This window comes from Patella vulgata, chromosome 1 (assembly GCF_932274485.2).
Source record: "Patella vulgata chromosome 1, xgPatVulg1.2, whole genome shotgun sequence".
Classification (NCBI taxonomy): Eukaryota; Metazoa; Mollusca; class Gastropoda; family Patellidae; genus Patella; species Patella vulgata.
The window spans coordinates 62,173,551-62,198,136 of NC_065879.2; the positions used below are offsets into that span (position 1 = coordinate 62,173,551).

Below are 24,586 nucleotides of genomic sequence, written 5' to 3' on the forward strand. Positions count from 1 at the left end.
ATGTTTGTCACGCGACTGGACTGTCGTAAAACCAGTCAATCTGAGGTGGGTTCCATTTCAGCCCGTATTTGTCTTTAATCGCTGTCCATTTACGGTAATTTACCATACACATCGACGTATATTTTGGGTTCATCCTATGCCTACATATTTTTCCGCCGTTTTATCACAGAGTCTGTTATAAGTTTATGTCTCTCACTAAGGGAAATATGATATTGCTCAGAAGTTGCAAACCCAAATCATGAGAAAGGCAGCGGGGAGCATCTTTTGTTTTTTATACCTCGACATTTTTATGTGGAGGTATTATGTCGTTGTTTGTGTACACTCTACAGGTCACAATTTTTATCCGATGTTTATTAAGGAAACTTGAAATAGGTATATCTCCCAAAGATCTCGGTTCCTTTCGATATTGGCATGTATCGGACCAGAACTTCATGGATTATGGCCCCTGACTGTACAAAAATCACTCTAGAGGTCACAATATTTTGATCCGATTTTGATGAAACTTGAAATTCATGTCTATAACCCAAGATCTTGTTTCTCCTTTCGATATTCGAGCATATCAGATTGTAACTTCCTGAATTATGATTGTACGAAAAATCGCGTTTTTCGATTGCGGTCCCTCTAGAGGTCACAATTTAAAAAAAAAGTTTGAATATATCACCGTTACACCCTAATGATGGTTGAGTTTGAATTTTGTGAAAATCGGACCAAAACTGCTGGACAAAATGGTCACCCCTCTTACGCAAATAGTGTAAAAATATGGTATATTAAGGTTGTCGCCACAATTTTGATCCGATTTTGATGAAATTTTAAATTCCTGTTTACATCACAAAGATCTTGGTTCTTGTCGATATCCGAACGTAACTTTCTGGATCATGGCCCGTGATTGTTCGAAAAATTGCGGTGTTGTTTAGGTTGTTCTCTATCCATCTTTTGCAAAATGTGGGCGTATCTTGCCTGGCAACCGCTGGTAGGATGATATTAATGTTCCAGATGCTTAAAATTGGATCCATTATTGTGAATTTTGCCCCCCCCCCATCGGCTGTTCACTGTTTGTGTATTTACTTTAGATGTTTATGGACTAAATCCAATAACAATTACAAATATTCTCTGCCAGCCCACCTTTTTTCGACTATCACAGCCCCACACTGGCAGGAATTTAACATGCATACTCTGTTATATGCTTATAATATAAAACACCTTTATATAAATACTCAATTTATTATATTATGTTTATAATACAGGACTCTACATGTAACCCACTCGGCAAACCTCAGCAGATTCCAGTACCCTACATCTAGCTGTATGACGAAGTACGCCATTGGAACTACTTTCAAGTTCCGGGATTACCAACAGCGTTTCACATGACGACGCCTTGTGAAAGATGTTTTATCATACAAATATTTCAAAGTCTGAAGCTGTTTTTCTTACAAGTTCATCCGATTTTCTTCAAACAAGGACAACTTTGCACTGACAATTCTACACACGCTTTGAACGACGCAATTTTGATAACACCTTTTTAAAAGCGGCAACTTTTCCTAATAAGTAAACCGGTGCCGCATCGCAATTGTATAGGCGTAGGTACATATCACTTACCTCCACACAGCCGAGGCTAGATGTAGAGTAACGGAATCTGTCGAGGTTTGCCGAGTAACGGAAACCGCCGATTAAAATGTTATGTCAGTTACTGTATTATGAGAATTAATATTAATATTAAAATATCACCTTATAATTCATATATTTGTATACAAACAAAACGTATTTACCATTCCTATATAAAAAAAATTCATATTCTATTAAAGGACAAACCAGGGTTGGAATTTCAAATTTACCTGATGTTTAACGAACTCCAGAAAAATCTGCGCACAGCAAGCAATATTTGGTAGCCAATCCATCGCCGACAAACCATCGGGGTTATAAAATCTTTTCTAAAGGGGATTTTTAGTTTAAGTTATTGATTGAATCCATTCCGTTTAGTTTTATTTAAACGAATAATTGTATGGGTGAACGCTAGAAATGGTTACACTACTGATGTCTTTCGTTTTGCCTCCAGCCACAGTAGTGGTTGGTTACAGGACAAGTTTTGTAATCATTTGATGACAACAAAGTTAGTGGATTAACCTACCGTACTTTCCAATTAAACGAACCCCAAATTCTACTTACAAAGTATAATTATATTAGAAATGGTTCCACTACTGATGTCTTGCGTCTTGCTCCAGCCATAGTAGTGGATCGTCCCAAGGCCTTCCTTTGAGCAAGTTTTGTAGTCATTTAACTACAAAAAGTTATTAGCCTATAACTCCCTCAATTTCGAACTGTACTGTACATAGCTTAATATATAATAAACTAATTACCATTGAAATAAAGATAAAACCTTACCGCATAAGTATATGATTTGATTCAAACCAAAAGCTATGCGAAATTTCTGTTCATTTTAAAATGGCCGCCGAACCAGAATCACGCGATTTCATGTTACTCGAAAATACAGAAAAAACTGTTCAGTTAGGTAAGATTAAGATTTCAGTGTTCCACTCTTCGCTATTTGTAACATAATTACTTATTTCCATGCAAACTGTGATGATAGTGTTGAAAATTTACAACTGAACCTAATTATATGTGTGGAGAATTTTGCACTTGAAGCTATTTTACCTGCGCAAAGCCTCGAAGATTAGGCGATAGGAAAATGTCGGTGACGAGAAATTGGCGTATACGTTGATAGCTTTGTCCGACAGATTGTCAGTTCCAACCCTGATTTAGACAACTTAAATTCATATGTTAATAAATTATATCAATTAATATGCTTGAAATACATGTACGTATAATGTATAAATAAAAGATATGTTGCCAGGCAATGAAACATACAACCACAGCAGCTAAGTCGTCCGATAGACCACAAGGGTTGTCGCTAATTTTTCTTTTGTCGGTAATGAAAGCCTCTACAAAACACAAAAAGCTAATTAAGAGTTATCAGAAATTATTAGAATTTATTTGGCTTCTAGTTCTGCCCGATGCTAACGTTTAATTTAAAAACATATAATATCATGGATTTACTTGTCATCGGAATTCATTGCAATTCAAACGGCTCCTTTGTTCAATGAACATAAATACTGTGACTGTGTATACATTTAAAGTTAATCGGATGATAAATATTGTATCTAGAACCACGGCAAGACTTTTCAATATGATCAAGGGCCATTACTCTGGAAGTTCTTTTTGAAAATCATTGAAAATCCACAGACGTCTTTGTCTCGCGACCTTAAAAATAAATTGTGCATCAATTTAAAGTCACTCAGATTGAAATTTTAGCCCTATAGAGCGTCCACAAGATTTTTTATAGTGATCAAGCGCCATAACTATGGCAGTAGTGTAGTTATCGGAACTCCTTGGAAATCAATAGGATTCATCATCCTATGACCGTATACACTGTGTATACATTTAAAGTCAAACGGATGTTAACTTTGGTGGTTAATATTAACAAGACTTGTTACCTTGATCAAGGGCCATAGCTCTGGAAGTAATTACGGGCCGACGGACAGGGGTGACGACAATATACGACATTTCAATGCGGGCGTATAAAAATATAGATACAATTTAAAGTCAAAACGTTTTTAAAATATCATTTCTAGATTTAACTAAGTATCACATAATGTTTCAACAACAATTACTGGCTTTGTTTCTTTCTAACTTAAACACGGGGATATCACAATAAATTTTTCTTGATTTCAATTATTTGACTACATTTTCCATATTTCATACATAGGAACTGTAGTTATACAACTTGGAGAATAAAAGCATCAAGAATGATAACTATAGCTACACGTTTTAACGGATGATGGGGAAGGTGTGTGGGGGGAGGGTCTTATTCTTTCCAGAAGAGTTGATACCACTTGTTACTAGCCTCATCTGAATGAGCCCAAAATGTCCGTTGAGCATTATTTATACGTAGTTATCAGTTTTGTGTCTATCGTCATATTGAGTTTAAAACGAAAAATGAAATGGTTTAACGGCTTACTGTTCTGCACCGACTGGGCTAATAAAGACGGGCATGCGCTATCAGGTTGCTATAGGAGAAATTTTGCCGCGGACAGCGGCGCTATGGCCTACTCTTATATCGAATTCCAACTGTCAATTGTTATTTTATGCACAAGCCTATGTGTACACGGGACCCCGGATTTTCGTTCCACCCGAACGGTTACAATCATTGTTTACATAAGACGTTATACATTCGGGCTAAATGACGAATTTTACTTATTTTATTACCCATTTACACTAAATAGGAAATGATTTTAACCTACAAATAATTCAAACGTCTTTATTTATTTTTCTAATAAATGAAAAAAATGTTTTAGAATTTAATTTGACGGAAGAAAAAAAGTTAATATTTGGGACTCATTAAGTCGCATCGATGTCATCTTTATCAGTGATTGTAGCAGCCTAGCGAAAATTCACTGCTGATCAGTGTGGAACGGCTACACGCTGTCCCTCGCAAGGCCCTATTTACTACATGTCTGCCAATTGGGAATCACGCCGGAAAAAATCTGATGAACTTTCTTGGTCAACATAGGGATCAACGTCTTACTCACTGAGCCACCGTGGCTCCCTGAGTTTAAAACATATGAAAGAGTTTTGCCATTCATCCCTATAGCGTCTTGTTCATGTTCCATTCGTTCTTTGTATTGTTGACCATGAACAACAGCCGAAAGCTCCCATAAGAAAGGTGACTTTTAATTAATGTGGAATATATATACCCATATATCTAAAAAAAAAAATATGTAATAAATACATCACCTCATTTTTATGGCGGTTAAATCTTGTAACAAAATTATTAAAAATGTACACAATTCACAAGTATCTGATTAACAAAAAGCCCCCAAAATAACACTGTTAAACAATATGTTCTAGGAAATTTGTGATTAAGTGAGATCAAGATTGGATAAATATTGTTTATAAAATAAGCTATATGTTAACACAAAAATATAAATAAATATACAGCACTAAAACTATTATGTTGATTAGATTTAAATTGTAACAAAAATTGTAAACTGGTCTATTATTACTGTAATTTAGATCTATGACGCGTTTCTTTCATAAGAAGGTGGGGGATATAAATAGCTGTGTGTGTGAGAGAGAGAGAGAGATTTTATTTTCATGTAACTTTTGACGACTTAAAATAAAAATACTGTATATGAGAGGGGGTGGGTGGAGAGAGGCTAATATAATATGGTATACCTTTAGCCTGGGGTCCAAGTCTCGATGCTTGACAGACATTATGATTAAGAAAAAAGACCTCCCTAAGACGGTAACGCAAAATATTTCTAGAGACAGGGTAGAGAGATCTTTGTTTGTAGCAAATCATTAAGAAGAATTTATCAAATCCAGAAAACCGATTCGAGATGCTTCGAATTCGCCTACGGTATGGATAGAAAGTGGTGATAATTCACACAGAATTGAATAGTAAATGTTTTATGATCGACATTTCTTTATAACATGAATGTTTTATGAACCACACCCCTAAAACAATTACTTTTGTGATAAAGGAACTTTATACCAGTATGAAAATAAGTACATCTATCTATGGTATACACACAATTCATCAGTAAGTAAGCGTATGGTATTAATGAACATGCCCAAAATATTTTTCTATACTCTTCAAAAAAAGTAGGGGATATTGAAATGCAAATACCTATGCAGGTTGCGATATGATAAATAGCCATGGACATTTGACATGCTTTGAGAGTATTTTCACAGATGAAGAACTTATCGCCCCAACAGAACCACTGAGCTGCACATGCGACACGAAATAGCGCCATACACGTGGGAGGGGTTTATTGTCAAATTTGATGAAAAGGAAGGGTTGGTGAAAACTGCCGCGTGCTGGTTTATCTATCCATGTTTGCTTTCCTATCGGTTCTTGCATACGATTTACTGTTTAGCGTATCTTGCTTTAGTGTGTTACGTTTAATTTGATCGGGAGACGTGTTCGTCGACCTCAACGTCAACCGACAACACTGCAAGAATTGGTCGTGGCACTGCAAGAGGAGTGGGTCAGATTGCCCCAAATCGTGATTGGATGGTTGATTACAGATTAGGAGCATGCCACGGCGAATTGCTGAATGTCTGAGGATTGGTGGAGCAATTACTCATTATTAAGACGGTGTATCTCTTTGCGAGTGAAGTGGGCCGTCAGGTAAGCCGCCCATATGAACTGTTTATGTACATGTGTAGGCAATTGGCCCGTTATTAACATACACGGGTTTCCTCTAATAAAAGCATCAGAGCATTTCCTCAGTGTGGCATTGTTTCTGAATATATTAGTGGACATAAATATTGTACTTTAGAGCTTTAGTTAAAGCCAAGGGTCGTATGTATTGTATAGTATCGAATCTAGTAAAGCATTTGATTGCGTTAAGTATGATATTTTGATATATGCTGTTAAAAATGGCGTAAGTAACTATATAGTTGGTTTCGTCTTCTCAGGAATTACCAATGAGCTGAAACTCGCCTGTGTAGCTGTTACCATACCACTCTCCTTTCCAGTCGGCCAAATCATAGCAAAGATTTTTATGCTACAATTATATTTGGAATGTGTTTAACCAGTTCTATCACAAAATGTAAAATAGTTGGATACCAACATTGTCCTTTATTCACACCGCTCTGTCTGTTTTGTTTATTGTGTAATCAGGAACCTTATTAACTAGGTACTTTTTTTTAAAATATGTCAATTAATTTCATTTCTAAACATGACACATCGTTTTCGCTTTCTGTCTACAAAAACAAACAAATATTGTGGATCCTCGTTAACGCCCATTCCTTGTCAAAGCCATTGTCATATTAACATTAACATAATATTATTATTACCCATGACTTAAAACCTCACTGGATGGCCGGTGATTGCGTTGATTATTATGTCGCATGGTATATGACGTCAAAGTTTCGTCTTAATGTTAGTAGGCCTATGATAGTACAAATAAATCAAAATCAGACAGTCTATACAAACATGTTCACATACAAACACGACACCATGGTCACTAGTTTATAAAATTAGGTTAATTCATTCGCACCATATAAAAATATTTGATATCAAATAACAATATTTGTGTCCATTCACAGTTTTTAAAACGTTTCAGTTAAGTTCACTTTACAACACACTCCTCAAAGATAACTGTCCGGTTGCCAACTGCCGCGTTTTGGACAAAAGAAACTTTTCATAATTCCCGCGCAGGTTCTTTGTGATCGAGCCTCATCTTTTGGCATGTCCGATATCGTGTAGTTCGTTCCATTCGCCTCTTTCTCTTTTTTCGCCTTTTTCTCTTTGTCCTTTCTATTCAGAGATTCGTTACTGTTAAACCTCGGGGGCTGACGAAACAATTCCGTCCCCTGACCCTCTCTCATGGACTGACGATTTTCTGCGAAAACTTTCCCAAAGTCCTCCTCGTTGTTGATACTAATGTCGACGTCTTTCATCTCATAGTCCATGTCATCATCGCTTAAAGCATTAAATGTGTCTATTTCAATGCCTTGCGGTTCTGAGTTGATTTGAATTGTTGGAGGTGCCGAATTGACTTGAATTGTTGGAGGTTCCGAATGGACATGATTTGATGGAGGTTCGGCATTGGTGTCTGCTACTTTTACAGATTCAATAAAATCAGAGTTATCTACTATTTTTAAAGTTGTATCGTCTGCAAGATTAGTGTTGTTACTGATTACGTCGGGTGAGTCTCCTATCACATCCAAGGTTTCTGATTTTTCTTCACCCTCGCAAGAACCACCGGTTAAACTGGCACCAAATGAACCAAGGAAATCCGAGCTGCCCATTTTATCCTTCACCATATCTACAATACCGTCGTTGTTTATCGCAGAATCACTGGCATCGGTGATTTTGTTTTTTACGGTTTCTACTGCATTCGTTTCTTTTGCTTTATGTTTAATCGTTCCCATAATTCCTTCGTCGCTGGCGCCTTCCAGTTTGTTCGTGATGGCATCTCCTGCGTAATGCAAACCCGTGGAACGAACCTCCATGACCTTTTCTTTAATTGTTCCGAATACACCCCCCTCTGGGGTGTCTACAGTAGCACTATTGTCCTCGTCTGTAATTTCATGTTTCATATCATCATTTCTGTTTTCTGAAGTTGGGTTAATATTAATATCCGTACCAAAGGAAGGAGTGTTCGCTGGGTCATCCGCTATATTTGTAAATTCCTCTACGTCATCCCTTACCCTGTTGAAATCATCAGGAACCTCACTTCCTTCCACTTCACCCATTCTCCAATCTCCAGTCACGTCGGTTCTCACATCACCCATAACATGCTCGCCATTTTGAATAAAACCACCGGAATCTGCAAGCGGGCTGTTTAATGCATCAGAAATCCCAAACTCATTATCTTCAGAAATCTGGTTGATGCGATTGACTTCTTCGGATATTAAACCGTCTGCTATAACCGTGTCGTTGTTATGATAACCTGTATTAACGGATATTTCAGAATCTACTGGTGGCCGCATTCGGTCGTCAACATTCGTTACGATTTCATGATCTACTTCCGGAACACCGAAAAAATTATCTACCTCAGAATCTTCTAAATCTTCATCAACATGAGAAACCACCGTTGTTCCAATACGTTCATTTACAAGATCAACATTATCTAGATCCCAATCACTCGGTAATGTCCGTTCGATGTTATTTGTCAAATCGTGTACTTCCGGATTAACGTTAATGTCATCGGAAATGTCATTCGTGTTGTATGCATATGTAACTGTTTTTCTTACTCGAATATTCTCGTCGCCATTGTCACTGTCTCCGTCTCTTATATCACCTAATGAATCAAAAGTCTGGATAACTTCGTCTTCGCCGTCCGACATTTTAGATGTGAAATCATCGACGCCATTTTGAATTGTCCTTGTTGTCGTAGTCGTCACTTCGGTTCTTATATTCTGGAAATCCATGATTATTTAATTACCTGTAAGTAGAAAAAGAAGCTATTGTGAGTTAAACAAGCATACCCACGGCATACCGGGAAACTAGATGTAACCATAAAAGTAAACCCTAAAAGCTCGCACCATTCTTATATATCTTAGAACAAGGGTGTTCCCCTATCCCACACTTGCATGTTATATCAAATCTTCAAAACAGCATTTTGATCCAGTGGCGAGTCACCCCCCCCCCCCGCCTATTATAACAGTATAAAAAATTTACTTAATATTCTGTTTCCATGAATTGTGTCAATTTAAGCTTTTTATTGGTTGCATTACGGTGAGGTCATAGCTGATGAAATTCGATGTTATTATATTTGGCTGAGATATGCGCCACAAATCACCTTTGACATTATTTCAAATACCCCCCCCCCCCACCAAATATTATTATGTCTCATACCGGAATTCTAGTGTTTACAATATCATGCATTAAATGCTCCGAACCCATATACTTGCACGACAACAAAAAATGGTGGGCCAAGGCGTACTTCAATTACGAATTCCTTTACTGTGCCATTTTTTAGAAATCAATAGCTCCTGTCAGATGTTTAAACATACACCACAGCAAATAGAGCTATCTAAATAATATAGAAATTATACGGTGGTTTAACCTCTAGAGCGTCACAAGATTTTTCAAAGTGATCAAGGGCCATAACTTTGGCAGTAATCATCGGAAATCGTTGAAAATCAATAGACTTTTTTCTTTCATGACCTTAAACACTGTGTATAAATTTAAAATCAATCGGATATTAACTTTAGCCTCTAGACCATCCACAAGATTTTTTGAAGTGATCAAGGGCCATAACTCTGGAAGTAATTATGGAAATCGCTGAAAATCAATAGGCTTCTTTGTCTCATGACCTTAAACACTGTGTATTAATTTAAAGTCAATCGGATATTAACTTTGGCCTCTAGAGCGTCCACAAGATTTTTTGAAGTGATCAAGGGCCATAACTCTGGCAGTAATAATCGGAAATAGCTGAAAATCAATAGGCTTCGTCGTCTCACGACCTTAAACACTGTGTATAAATTTAAAGTCAATCGGATATTCACTTTGGCCTCTAGAGCGTCCACAAGATTTTTTGAAGTGATCAAGGGCCATAACTCTGGCAGTAATAATCGGAAATAGCTGAAAATCAATAGGCTTCTTCGTCTCACGACCTTAAACACTGTGTATAAATTTAAAGTCAATTTGATATTTACTTTGGCCTCAAGACCGTCCACAAGATTTTTTGGAGTGATCAAGGGCCATAACTCTGGCAGTAATAATCGGAAATAGCTGAAAATCAATAGGATTCTTCGTCTCACGACTTTAAACGCTGTGTATGGAATTTGGAATTTGGCATTTGGAATTTGGAATTTGGAATGAGTCGGGCTTTCGTGTAGGTAAACTAACACCAATTAGTTGTGTAAAATTACAATTTATTTAAATTCTAATTTGTTTAATTGAGGGGAGATGCCAATTTGCTATTTTATTGGTAAACATGAATTTGTAATTTGGAATTTGGAATTTCGCATTTGGAATTTGGAATTTCGCATTTGGAATTTGGAATTTGGAATGAGCCTTCTGGGCTTTCGTAGATATATGGTTTATAATACATGTAATAAAAATAATTATTTATTCACCATATATAATAGCTCTATAGGGGGCTTTACAAAAATTAGACATGGGGTTTATATTTCTTCAAAGTAAAGATGCGTCACTTGAATTTTATTTCGCTAAAATATCAAATTTCTCACCGCTTAATCCAGGCTAATATATACTCAGGTTGATTATTTAACATTTGATTAAAAAACAAAATCAAATTACCAACTCTAGATAATGTCCAGGCTTGAATTCAATCGGATTCAAAACCGGCCTAAATAAATTTTCGCAGACAACAAAATGGTGGCGGGCTTACTGAACAGTGAGCAGCATAGATCGATGAAATTTCAATTCGACATATTTCTGTAAATACTGAACGGAATTGATCCACATTTGGACTGATATTCCTATTAGAGATTCACCTTTCACAATATTGTATAGGAATATAGCGCTAGCTTTAACATAGAGTTAAACATTAAAATGTAGAATTTAGGTTATGGCGGCCATTATTGGGTTGAATATCATATTTCGATATACCTTTGAATGAGGATTGTAGGTAAGATCACATGGGTTATGACAGCCATTATTGACAAACCTCAATACACCTTTAAATCTAAGTGGAATCACATTGATTTTATTAAAGGATATAACGGACATTATTCATATACTGTTACTTACGTATTTTTATTTTAAATCGTCAATAGTTACATGAAAATAAAATTTCTCTCTCTCTCTCTCTCTCTCTATGGACTGCACAATACATTGATGTACGACTATGTTGGAAATGAGAGATTTTATAACATTTTATATCCAGACAAACTTATGTCTTTTACCATTTGACCCTAAACGACACAAGACCTTAATGCATTCTTTGATATATTTTGAAATATGGCACATGAATAACGAGAAATCAAATGCATTGATCAATGTAAGATATTGGTTTATGTAGGATTATAATGTTAATATATATATTGAATAAATATTAAGAGTAAAGATAGACATTTTCATGTATTTTTCATTCAACTGCGTGTATTTGTTATGTGTGTTTTTGTAAAGGGATATAAAAATCACCATCAAATACAATATATCTATTATATAAAACTAGTCAACTGTGTATCAAATCAATTCGATATACATTAATCGCTCTAAGTCAACAATCTTCACCAAAATATATGCACGTTAGTATGTATACTGACAATCTGTATAGTCATTTTAATGACAAGGGTAAGAAAAAAAAATAGTAAGTGACATCAAATGTCAGTTAACCCTTTAAATTGATATTTTTCTCTTGTGAATAGGTTAAATTTAGCTCGCAAGGCCTTTGACTGTAAAAAGTTAATGCCCTGAGGCTATGTGATAATTCTCAAAGAATTGCAAACGTTTTATTTTGACAGCCAACAAGTGTTATGGTAACCATGTCTATAGGCATAACCTGGTGACTTTGTCTCTTTTATCAGGTCGCTGGACCGCGTGATCAATAGGCCTTAATTATTTTTTGAGTCACAAAATACGATTAAGCAAATTGATGAACACTCCGTAACAGGGAAGACAGTTGGGGGCTGTATCATACGGTCTGTCATTGAGTCAACAGGCGGGGTTTCGATTCCCCAGTTGTACGTGACAAGGAGTAGGGTCTCCTGTCCAACCTCGTCGGTTTTCTCCGGGTCCTCCGGTTTCCTCCCACAGCTAAAGACCCCTACGCGCAAGCGAATTATGGAAATAAAATTGAACCATATGTTAGTCCCGAAATGACCTAGTTTGTGTCGAGTGGACGTTAAACTCCATTTCTCTCTCTTGTAAAGATATTTTGCTGAAATGCATTTTAAAGCACAGCCAAAAAATACAAGGGCAGTGACAGTACCGACGGACACTTTCCATATGGTATTTTATAAAATATATAACACAAAAATACTTCTAAATGGTGTTTGTTAAAATCAGTTCCTTTCGATAATTTTATATAAATTCTCACGCCTTTAATTACAGACACTGGCAACTGAATTGTTTTTATACACATTTATTTGAAATGTGACTATGTATCACGACTTAACATGGTTGCCGGTTCGTTGTTTTTCTAAGATTAGTATTTAACAGATAGTTTTTTAAAAAATGCAAGAGAGCATTGTTCAAATTGATAAAATATACGTGTGAACTTCAAATAAAGAAACCTTTTAAACGTCAAGGAAGGGGTACAATTATATTTGTTTGTATGTTAACAAATTAAAAACAAGATTCCAGGAATTTAAAGGCTGGCTATTATGTCACCTTATACAGTAGTTGAATAACCATACAGCTTAGTTTGTTTTCCTTCAATGGATGGTTAGTAAAAAAATTAAACGCCATTTCACCGACATTTAAGGCCTCGTCCATCGACGATTATCCAGTCCAAAATCTTAATGGGGAAACAAAATCTCCTTTACTTTATACATTCAATATACATTATGCAAGATCTAAATCTGCCTTTAGGCCTGAAATGTTATTTAAATTATCAATTAGACATTAATTAACTTATCCAGACCATAATCAACTCCCGATGTCATCGCCAGCCCGCGATGTTTATTGGATTAGGTTCCGATTTGTTGTTCGACTTTCATTCATGATTTAATAATGAATTGGATAATCGAGACTATGTCTTTTTATTGTACCGAAATTTCCTTTACATTATCTAGTTTTTAACTATTATAGTGAGAACTGCCAGCTCTTTAACTAATCTCCCATAATGTATCTTTAAACATACATTATACAAGAGCTAAATCTGCCTATTGTAGGCCTTTCTTTGGGCCCGAAATGAATTATAAACTATTGATTAGACATTTATTAACATGACAAGACCATAAACAACTCTCGATATCATCTTATGTGTCGGATTTTCACTGAATTTAAATCCGATTTGCTGCTCACCACTCATTTATGATTTAACCCAAAAATGGATATTCGAGACAATGTTTTTTTTATAGTACCAACTTTAGTAAAGATGATCGAGGCTAGGCCTAAAATTCATACGCTAATATCTCCGATCAGAGTGGAGCAATTTGACTGAAATTTTCAGTATATTCCCTTTACATTATCTAGTTTATTACTATTATAGTGAGAACTGTCAGCTCTTTATCTAATCTTTCATAATGCCCCTTAAACCTCTGCGCCTGTATGATATCCGAGTAGTGGCTCAGTATTGTGTTGGCCCGGAATTTTCCGGCGGGGTACTATTCTGTGGTGTAGTGCGTAGGAACACTGCTTAGTCGTACGGATGACACCAAATACCGTGTATACCTTGGCGTGCACGTAAAAGAACACTTGACAGTAGAAGAACAATGTACAGTTAGGTATGTGTGCATATTCACAGAGAAGATGCACAATTGAAATAGAGAAAACCGAAAATATTTATTGAAAGACGAAGTGGGATTTAACATGTACCCCTGTTCATTTCGGTACAAAAACATGGTATATTTTATCGTTTTTTCGAAATTGGAGCACCCGGAGTAACCCCACGAGGTTAGGCATGCAATCCACCCTTTGTCACACACAAAACAGTGATAACAATATTACTTTAAACTTTATAGGTAATGACGATAGATTTTTTCGCAAAAGAAAAGAAAAGTTTAAGATAATTCTATACAGTTGACTTTACGACATGGTATAAAAACTGTACGACCTATTTCAGTTTGTCAACACGATAGTATTTGAACAGTGGTTAAAATAAACGTTACTATTAGATGTGGAATGCCCCCAGTCAAACTAATGTTAGCGATTATACCCCCATTTAGACGTTTACCAGCTACCTTCAGATATATTCAATACACGCTACATTCTCAACAATTTACACGTTTTCTTGCAGAGTCATCTTATTTAGGTCGGTTGAAACAAAATCAACAAAAATTAGTATCTTGCCTTTCACATACAGGACATGCTTACTCTTGCTAGTACACACAAACATAGCTAACAAACTATGTCGCTTTCTTTGTTTTTTTAAACGACCCCCCCCCCCCCTCACGAAAAAAAAAGAAGAAAACTCCAACACAATAATGATTCAACAGCTCAGTGATATCCAAAGTTGTCTTAATGTGTTCCGGGTCCCCCAAAACCTGGGGATAGATATACAAGATCATCAAATTTGAGTCAATAATTGGAGGTGTTGGCGGCCATTTTTGACATAATAGGCCAACATCATTTTTAATGATTTTAATGTGTTCTTTGCCCCCTAAAACCTTGGGAAAGACACCAAGATCGTCAAATTTGAGTAGATAGTTACATAGTTATGATCATTTTAAGACGTTTCGGTGGCCATTTTTGACGCCATCTTTAAAAAACACTTTTCCAGGGGTCCTACTTTGGTAAACATTTAGTATGTTATAAAGTACACTAAACCCTACCAGAATCAGTTGAGAAACCTTTTGTAGCAATTTTTGGGGGGTTGAGGGGAAATTTTCCATTATATTGACCTGACTTGCATGTTTATTTAATCGCTAAATTCTACTAGAAAACAGTGTTGAATTTTTATAAATTTGTGTCAGATATGTTCAGAAATGATTCCTTTTGCGAAAAATAAAGAATCATGGTGAAAAATAGAGGGCAAAAGTTCCAAAATAGCCGGAGAACAGAGGTGGGGAAGAGCAGTATTTTACCGTATTTTACCGTATTTTCATATTGCTGCTATATAGGAAGGGATAGGAACTGTCAGCGGACATCGTCCGGTCAAAGATAGTTCCTAAAGGAACTACCTTCCGGTATAAAATGTGTGATTTGATGATATATTTGGACTACAACACAAACTAATTTATCTTTCAAAAGGATTTTTGTTTCCCCAATCTCTCTAAAACATTTTAATCTCAGGAAAATTAACCCATGCGGCTAGAATCTATTTTCAGCCTCCTTGTTTGTCACGTAACGGAGAATCCATTTTCAGTATGTTTTTATTGTCGTTAGGCGCTGTCCATTTGCCTTAAATATCGAGATCTAAGTAAACTCTTGGAGTATCATTTGCCATATCCACCGTTAAATCGCGAATCTACTGCATGGCCGTTTAAGTCTCTCAATGTTCTCATAACCGTTAGCAATTAGATCAAGACATAAGACGCGCCCCTTACCTCAGTCAAGCAGGCTGGCTATCGATTAGGGACATCCTTACATTTTTGTCCTGTGACCGCCCCATGTTTTTTTTTAAATTTTTTTAAGGGAATCCAGAATTTTACTTGTAAGATTGAGTGTCCTTACTCTCCATATAATACAAAATATTCCTAGTTATATTGGAAATAACTACCTTATAAATACTTTCTTGGCAATATATCTTTATACTGTGTCTCGTGTTCTAATTATTCAAGCATCTTTAAATGGAAAATAAACCCCGCTAAATTCGAAACAGGAAGGAGTTATCTCCGAATTAAAGAATTCGTTAGTGGCGCCATCACCGCTACCAGATTTCTGAATATAGAATGCCCAAGACTAAAATGGCGAAGTTTTAAGTAAATCGATCAAATTATTTATGTGGAAATAGGTTGTTAGTAATGTGTTTACCCCTATCCAATGGAACATTGCTAGTTCTGGTTTCACAGTCTTTAATTTAGTTTGGCGATTGAACGGAAGCGCCTAGAAAGGTGATTCTAGTAGCTTGCTTTAAAGTAGAATCTGGTTAAGGCAAAACGTGCGCTCAAACAAGATAATATCTTATATTGCGATACGTTGGTGTCTGACGTTGACATAATTTGATAAGTTTAAAATACAGATGTGACGGCATCCTCTGATGTTGACGTATCATTATTTATACTAGTTAAAATTTTGGACCCGTGTGACGTATTTCATATCAAAGCACGTGTGAGTGTCTGTATTTTAAGTTGTTTAATGATCTCGAGCTTAAGACATTGCGTAATATATTGAAACAACAACTCGTGAATACGCCACTCGTGTTGTTTCAATATATTACTTAATGTCTCGCTCTCGACCATTAAACCACACTTAAAACATACCACGTGATATAGCCGTAACAGCGTCCTGTTCAGTAAGGGTGGGTGTACGCGAATGCTCTGTATATTAAATGTTAAAGATCCATTAATTATTAATAAAATAAAACCAAGTACGAACAATCCAAACCATTAGAAAAAATTCGAAGTCCTAAAAAATGGTATAGGTAAAATAGTGAATTCAGCAAATGGACTGTTCACCATGTACAAAATACATGATGTACAGTGGTAACGGGTGTCCGGAAGAGTAAGCTGCCAAAGCTACACCCAAACCATTAGACGAAATTTCGGTAAAATAGCGTTAGACATAATCAGGAAAATGTAAGATTTGGAGCTGCTCTAATAGTTTAAAAATAGATAAAATGAATATACTAAAAACTTAATTCAAATTACGTTATTATGATTGAAGTTATCACTGTTTGAAGATATAGCGTCGATCATTCATTATCATAGCAACGGAACATAACAACCGAGACTTAGCCTCGATTGTCCATTTGATCGCTAAATCTCGGTCATCCGTCCGATGTTCTAGAGAGATGATTATGGCCTTGTCATGTTAATAAATGTCTAAATAATAATTTATATAACATTTGAAGCCAAACGAAAGACCTGCAATAGGCAGATTTAGCATTTACATAATGCATCTTTTTTTTAAAAAAAAAAAAAATAAAAAAATAAAAGAATATTTCATACATGTATATAAATATCCTAATAAACGGCCAAACGACGACGCGAGAACAAAATACAGCGCTAAACTTACGCCAAAGCTGTATGCTTACTATAGAGACCAGTGAGTATGGTAAGACAATTACACCACTTCCAGGTTTAATTACAATTAATTACTCGCTTACAATAACGTTTTGGTTTCAATGGATTTCATGCCACCATCTTTATGTGTCTTAGAAAGTAATAACAATAGGAATAGTCCTTACATTAAATCGGTTATTTTTTTAAGTTTGAGATATATGTCAACGTTCGAGCAAACTGTTTCTTATAATTACCACCAAGAGTGGACCTTTAACAAATCAGCAGTAAAAATAAAAACTTTACCATGTACACAATAGACCTGACAAACATTAATAACAAGTAGGCCTACATAAAGTCACCTTGACCCCGTCTATATTGGGTAGGTTTGAATTCTCTAAAAAGAAAAAAAGAAGAAAAAAAAGGTAGACAATATCTAGAGACGTTAATACTTTAAACAAATAATTGATTTTTGAAAGTATGATGATAAAATTTACTGACGTAATTAGTGACTGTCCTGTTTAGAGTAACGCATTCTATACAGACTGTTCTGTGAACTTGAAAACCACTATACAATTTTTAATGTGAACGAATGTGAATATCCTCCCAATCTATAAACAAAGTTTTCTCAAATTAATTACAGCAGCTAAGTCGTCCGAAGGTCACAAGGGTTGTCGCATAATTATTTTTTCTTTTGTCGGTAATGAAAGCATTTATTATGGTGGCTGTTAGCGGCCATTCAAATGTCTTCTAAATCGTCGCCTTATGAAGAAGGCGACAAGTCGACGAAATTAACCGGCCAACACGACAAAATAACCCGACGATCGTCTGCCTTCATTTCGTCGACTTGTCGGGTCATTTCTGTCGACTTGTCGCGTCAACTTATTCACAACCCGACAAGTCGACAAAATACAATTTTTTCGACTTGTCGTGTGGCGACTTGTCGCCTCTGAAGTTAATCTATGCGCATGCAAGTTATCCAATCAGCAAATGCGCAAGGTCGAGTTTGACTTCCGAGGCGACAAGTCGCCGCACGACAAGTCGAAATAATTGTATTTTGTCGACTTGTCGGGTTGTGAATAAGTCGAAGGTGACACAATTGACCCGACAAGTCGACGAAATGAAGGCGACGATTGTCGGGTTATTTTGTCGTGTCGGCGGGTTGATTTTGTCGACTTGTCGACTTGTCGCCTTCGACTTATTCACAACCCGACAAGTCGACAATTATTTCGACTTGTCGCCTCGGAAATTATATGGAAGCGTATTTGGGTCACTACTTATTGAGATAATATCGCAACACATCGAACTAAAATATGTCAACTTCATGAGTTATATTACAAAAAATCGACTTAATAAGTCGACTCGACGCATTAAATTCACCTCTAAACGACAAAAACTATCTTGATATGTTTACATCATGCCAATAGTCGATTGGACTCTAAATCAACAAGTCATATTTTAATGCAATATATAGACTTAATAATGTCGCCGTTTTCAGTTATGTACCACGTGCTTAATTTCATTGCCCGAGATTGCTTATTCATAAAAGTGCAGCCAATGATGGGGTTTAACGTCCACTCGATACAAACTAGGTCATTTCGGGACTAACATATGGTTTAATTTTAGGGGTCTTTAGCAGTGGGAGGAAACCGGAGGACCCGGAGAAAACCCACTAGGTTGGACAGGCAACCCTACTTCAAATTTCTCCTGAGTACAGTAGACTCAAGGGGGTTTGCATGACTGACCGCTTAACGGGAATGACCACCTAATAAAACCGCAATGTTTGTTAGTACTGATATCAAGTAAAATTGTACGTGTTGATGCATCAGGAGCAAACATCAATACTCGCTAATGGTTAGCACGTGCGCACTGTATCATAAGGCCTGTCATTGAGTCAACTGGCGTGGTTTCGAATCCCCGGTTGTACGTGACAAGGAGTAGGGTTGCCGTTTTTGTCGTTTAGAGGTGAATTTAATGCGTCGAATCGACTTATTAAGTCGATTTTTTGTAACATAACTCATGAAGTTGACATATTTTAGTTCGATGTGTTGCGATATTATCTCAATAAGTAGTGACCCAAATACGCTTCCATAGAAATTAATCTGTGCGCATGCAAGTTATTCAATCAGCAAATGCGCAAACACGAGTTTGACTTCCGAGGCGACAAGTCGCCGCACGACAAGTCGAAATAATTGTATTTTATCGACTTGTCGACTTGTCGGGTTGTGAATAAGTCGAAGGCGACAAGTCGACAAGTCGACGAAATGAAGGCGACAATCGTCGGGTTATTTTGTCGTATTGGCGGGTTGATTTTGTCGACTTGTCGCCTTCTTCACAAGGCGACGATTTAGATTCATTTGAATGGCCGTTAACAGCCACCATAATTTATAAACGTAAATGAGGACGTATAAAAAACCAAAACTCTGCAACGAGTGCAAATAATATCTAGTATCTATTTGAAAATAAGAATCGCTGCAATAAATTTTACATTTCAAGCCAGTATAATATCCCATTTACTTCAACTAAAAAAACCTTTTAATTACTCTGCACGACTTCATCTTATAAACCAAATTTCTCATATTACCTGAAATACATATTGAGATGACTCGTGAACTTTGACCTGTAACCTAGGAGACAAAGAATTTCTAATTTAGATTATCTATATAAGTCAAGTAATTCAATACAATCAGGCGGACCAAAAGTCTGTCTAGTCGTTTGAATGGGACGATAAGTCGAAATCCCGTATACTTACTGGACGTAAAATAAAACCCCATAAAAACTGGGTTTAGCGTCCTATTGTTCTGCTCCGACTGGGCTAATGAAGACGGGCATACGCCATATAGTGTGCTATGAAGAAAGTTTGGCCCGGACAGCGGCACTACGATCTACTCTTACTTCGAATACCAACTGCCATGGGTTCTTTTACGTGCTCGGCAATGTGTACACAGGAAAAACACCCATAAACGAAACATAATATTGGTATAATTTTATTAGACTCAGTACGTTGGTAGATACCTCTAACACACACTGAATGGAATACTGAGTTTATAATTACCACCATCACAGCTGTAACACATATTTAATCCACCAAAAACACACAGGAATAGCAACTAGGAAATGTTGACGAAGCTAAAATTCGGATTTCGTATTATAAATGTCATGTTGAGCAATTTACATGTTTAACAGTTAACCTTAATCGTTCCCTAGATAAATATTTCAATGTTATATTTATTGTATATCGGCACGTTAACATATTTTGTAATAATTGGGAAGATTAGATAATACTGACTAACAGATATAATTAGCTCATGTATTATCAGCTTGATTAACAGCAATAACAAAAAGATCATTGAGGGAGGAAGGAAGGGTGGGGGTGGGGTCTATACACCAGGTCCTGTTCCCAATCCTACGCCTATGAACGCGCTGCGATATGGATGTTTTGAAATCCTATTATTATGAGTAATGGCCTTAGAAAGTTCAGAGGAATATCATGCGACACATGGGATTTGCAACCACAACAAACTATCAAATCGGGCGAATGTATCCGTATGGGCAACGCTTATTAAAACATTGAAATTGTTTGGAGATAAATGAGCGATTGACTCTTTTAAACATAACAATAAGTTAAAGAATGTAAAATAAACAGATTAACTAACTCAGTGAATGTTACAAACAGTGCAAACTATACATAATACCACTTCATACCATTTTGAATTATGAGTTTGGAAGGGAAAAGAAACATATATATTACAAACTTGATATAGATAACAGATAGATCAATTCGTACCATCCATTTATCTCTATAGATAAATCATAAATTATTATAACTTTGAAACCTTAAACAGAAGGACAAATGCGCCAAGAAAAAGCCAACAGCATAACTTAAATTTTAACTATTACACTAAACTATCAGTTAAATAAACAAACCGTTGCAATTCTTTATACTTTCTATAACGGATGTGGACACAAATAACAATATATACAAACATCTACGTACAAAGCTGATATAATACTATATTCTTTCTGTAAATAAATAAACGGACAAACCAACAAAAATGGCGTTGAAAGTTACTACATGTACACGATTCCTTTAAATAGTAGTACTATTAAATTGATGTAAAATTGAAAACGGGACTTTTATTAGAGTATAGTGTCTTAAATCGCTGTATAATTCTCCTAATGTCAAAATAGCACTGGATAAAATGGCATTTCTCCCATATCAACAATAGGAAAACTACTGCTTCGTAAACTTAAACAAATTTAAAGGTTCTTTGTTTCAATATCTTTATTAACTGACCATAACTAGTTATTTCTATAACTACGTATTTAGAAATTCGTATGCATTAGGTATGATTTCGATAAAGAGCTGACAGTTCCCGATATAATAATGCTGTAGTGCTGTATTCTAGGGGTTGTAGTTATCCCAACACTAACCAAGATAACTATGATAAATAGTTACAGGTGCTGAAGCAGTCAAGAGCCAGGATGATCGCGACTACTTTGTTTTTTATATTTACTGATACTATCATATTTCATTATTTGTTAGCGTAGGACATTGTCATTTATATATATATTAAACATGTATTATATGTCTTATCATAGAAGTCTATAGTGTTATGTTCTTTCGTAATCATTTGTTTAAATACCTTAATTATTCGTACCTTTATAACCAGGGTAATTATATAACTGTTAAATTAAACAACGGATAACTCCTACCTCCTAAAGTGATTTATATAATTAGTAAATAATTATTATTATCTAATGATTAGTGTTTTGTGACATATATAGGGTAACCAATATATACATTGTACTTTTATAATCAATATGATACTGTTTATTAGTCGTGTTTATGTTCTTATGATTTGAATTTCTTCATGCAATATTTGTGAATCGCCAGTAGGAATAAATGTCTCTTATAGATACGTGTAGATGGCTGGAATTTGCACGGTAGGCTAGCTTCTGGGACTGCGGTCGAAGGTCAGCGAAGAACTCGCTGATAGTGACAAGCTACGTTCAGATGGCACAGAAGCTCCTTTAAAGCTTCTTTCTCTTTCAGCGAGTACGGCAAACTAGGATTGCCCGAAAGAGACAAGTTGCGGATTGAAGAAAAATACGGCGAATGCTATTCGCCCGAAAAAGGAAAGACACTGACAGATCAAGTACGGTGAATGCTATTCGTCCGAAAAAGGAAAGACACTTACAGAGTACGGTGAACGCTGTTCACCCGAAAAAGGACAGTAATTAATAGAAATAAACGTATTTAAGCTGTAAATACTGATATAAATATATTTTGAAAGTTTTTTTTGTTACATAAAGGTTTGAAAACTGAACGAGTCTGTTTTATTCCTACGGTGAAGCTTATTATAATTTTAGCAAAACACCGTTACTGACCACTTTTTAGCTGGTCCTTACACACCCTTCCGAAGTTCCGTTTACCGGTGGCTCGTGATCAGCCAGGAATTGATCACTGGTGGCAGAGATACCAAGCTCCCCATACCCCAAACGTCGTTTTCCCTTCAAGGAAACGTTACAGTGCATTATGTAAGATTTAGATAAAGAGTTGACATTTCTCGCTTTAATCGTTTAAAAATAGATGATGAAAAATGAATATATTGAAAATTTCAGCCAAATTACTTCATTCTGAGCTGACTGGAAAATAGTGAAATCTCGATTGTCATTGCTACTGTTGTTACTAAGTCTCGATTATCCATTTGTTAAATCACGATATTGTAATCCACTGGAAATTGCGAGCATGCGATGGTCTTGAGTTGTTTATGGTCTTGGCATGTTAATAAATGTCTAATTAATACTTAATATACTCTTCAAAAAAAGTAGGCTATATTGAAATGCAAATACCTATGCAGGTTGTGATATGATAAATAGCCACGGACACTTGAGATGCTTTGAGAGTATGTTTACAGATAAAGAACTTATCGCCCAACAGAACCACTGAGCTGCATGTGCGACACGCAATAGCGACATACACGTGGGAGGGGTTCATTGTCAAATTTAACACTTCAAGGAAGGGTTGATGAAAACTGCCGCGTGCTGGTTTATCCTATCCATGTTTGCTTCCCCATTGTTCTTGCATAAGATTTACTGTTTAGCGTATCTTTGCTTTAGTGTGTTACGTTTAATTTGCAATGGGACGTTTTCAACATGATGAACGTCTACGTGCTATTGATATGCTTCAAATGTGTTCTACACAGCGAGCAGTAGGCAACATGCCTAATGTGTCACAGTCTGTGATCAGCAGACTGTGGAACCGGTACCAACAAACACACAATGTTGATGATAGACCCCGTTCAGGTCGTCCTAGAGCCACTACACAAGCCCAGGATCGATACATTCGTACACAGGTTCTGCGAAATCGAGGACAGACGGCCAATCAGCTTTCTGTAAACTTGTACAGGAATTCGAGTTACACCCCAAACGATTAGAAATCGGCTACATGCAGCCCATTTGCATGCGCGACGACCGCGTGTTGTACTTCCATTAACTCGCCAGCACATGGCAAACAGGCGTCAATGGTGTAGGCAGCGTAGAAATTGGGGTAATCGTCGATGGGCGCGTGTAATGTTCTTAGATGTGTCCAGATTTACTCTGGATTTCACCGATAGGCGTGCTCACGTTTGGGGGCGTGTAAATGAGCGTCATGCTAACGTTAACGTCAGACAGCATGACAGATTCGGGCGTGTGTCTGTTATGATGTGGGGAGGAATCGCCATGACTAGCAGAACGGACTTGCATATTGTTCAAGGAAGGGTCACTGGTGTGTACTACCGTGACCACATCCTGGCACCGATAGTTCTGCCCTTTGCTCAACGTGCAGGTCGACGTTTCATCTTTTAAGATAATAGTGCCCGTGCCCACCGCGCTCGTGTCCTGAATGACTACCCCCAGCGTCACCATATTGTCCATATGCATTGGCCAGCCATGAGTTTTGACCGTTCCCCTATAGAGCATGTCTGGGACATGATCGGGGACTTGTTCGTCGACGTCGACGTCAACCGACAACACTGCAAGAATTGGCCGTGGCACTGGAAGAGCAGTGGGTCAGATTGTCCAAAATCGTGATTGGACGGTTGATTAGGAGTATGCCACGACCAATTGCTGAATGTCTGAGGATTGGTGGAGCAATTACTCATTATTAAGGCAAAAATCAAAAACGTCCATTTTCACGTTTGACAGTGTATCTCTTTGCGAGTGAAATGGGACCGTCAGATAAGCCGCACATATGAACTGTTCATGTGTAGGCGATTGGCGTGTTATTAACATACACTGGTTACCTCTAATAAAATCAGCAGTGCATTTCCGCAATTTTGTATTGTTTCTGAAT

The 24,586-nt window shown here is 36.6% G+C and overlaps 1 protein-coding gene across 3 annotated transcripts in view; it reads right to left on the reverse strand.

Annotated features, from left to right (window-relative positions):
• Window positions 1–1,201: 1,201 nt before the first annotated feature.
• Window positions 1,202–24,586, reverse strand: part of LOC126831298 (uncharacterized) — a 32,500-nt gene continuing 9,115 nt past the window's right edge. For all 3 annotated transcript variants that reach the window (XM_050561921.2, XM_050561920.2, XM_050561919.2), the window contains exon 2: window positions 1,202–8,954. In XM_050561921.2, the coding sequence (XP_050417878.1) occupies window positions 7,153–8,940 (1,788 nt within the window). In that variant the 5' untranslated portion in view covers window positions 8,941–8,954 and the 3' untranslated portion in view covers window positions 1,202–7,152. The remainder of the gene's footprint in view (window positions 8,955–24,586) is intronic.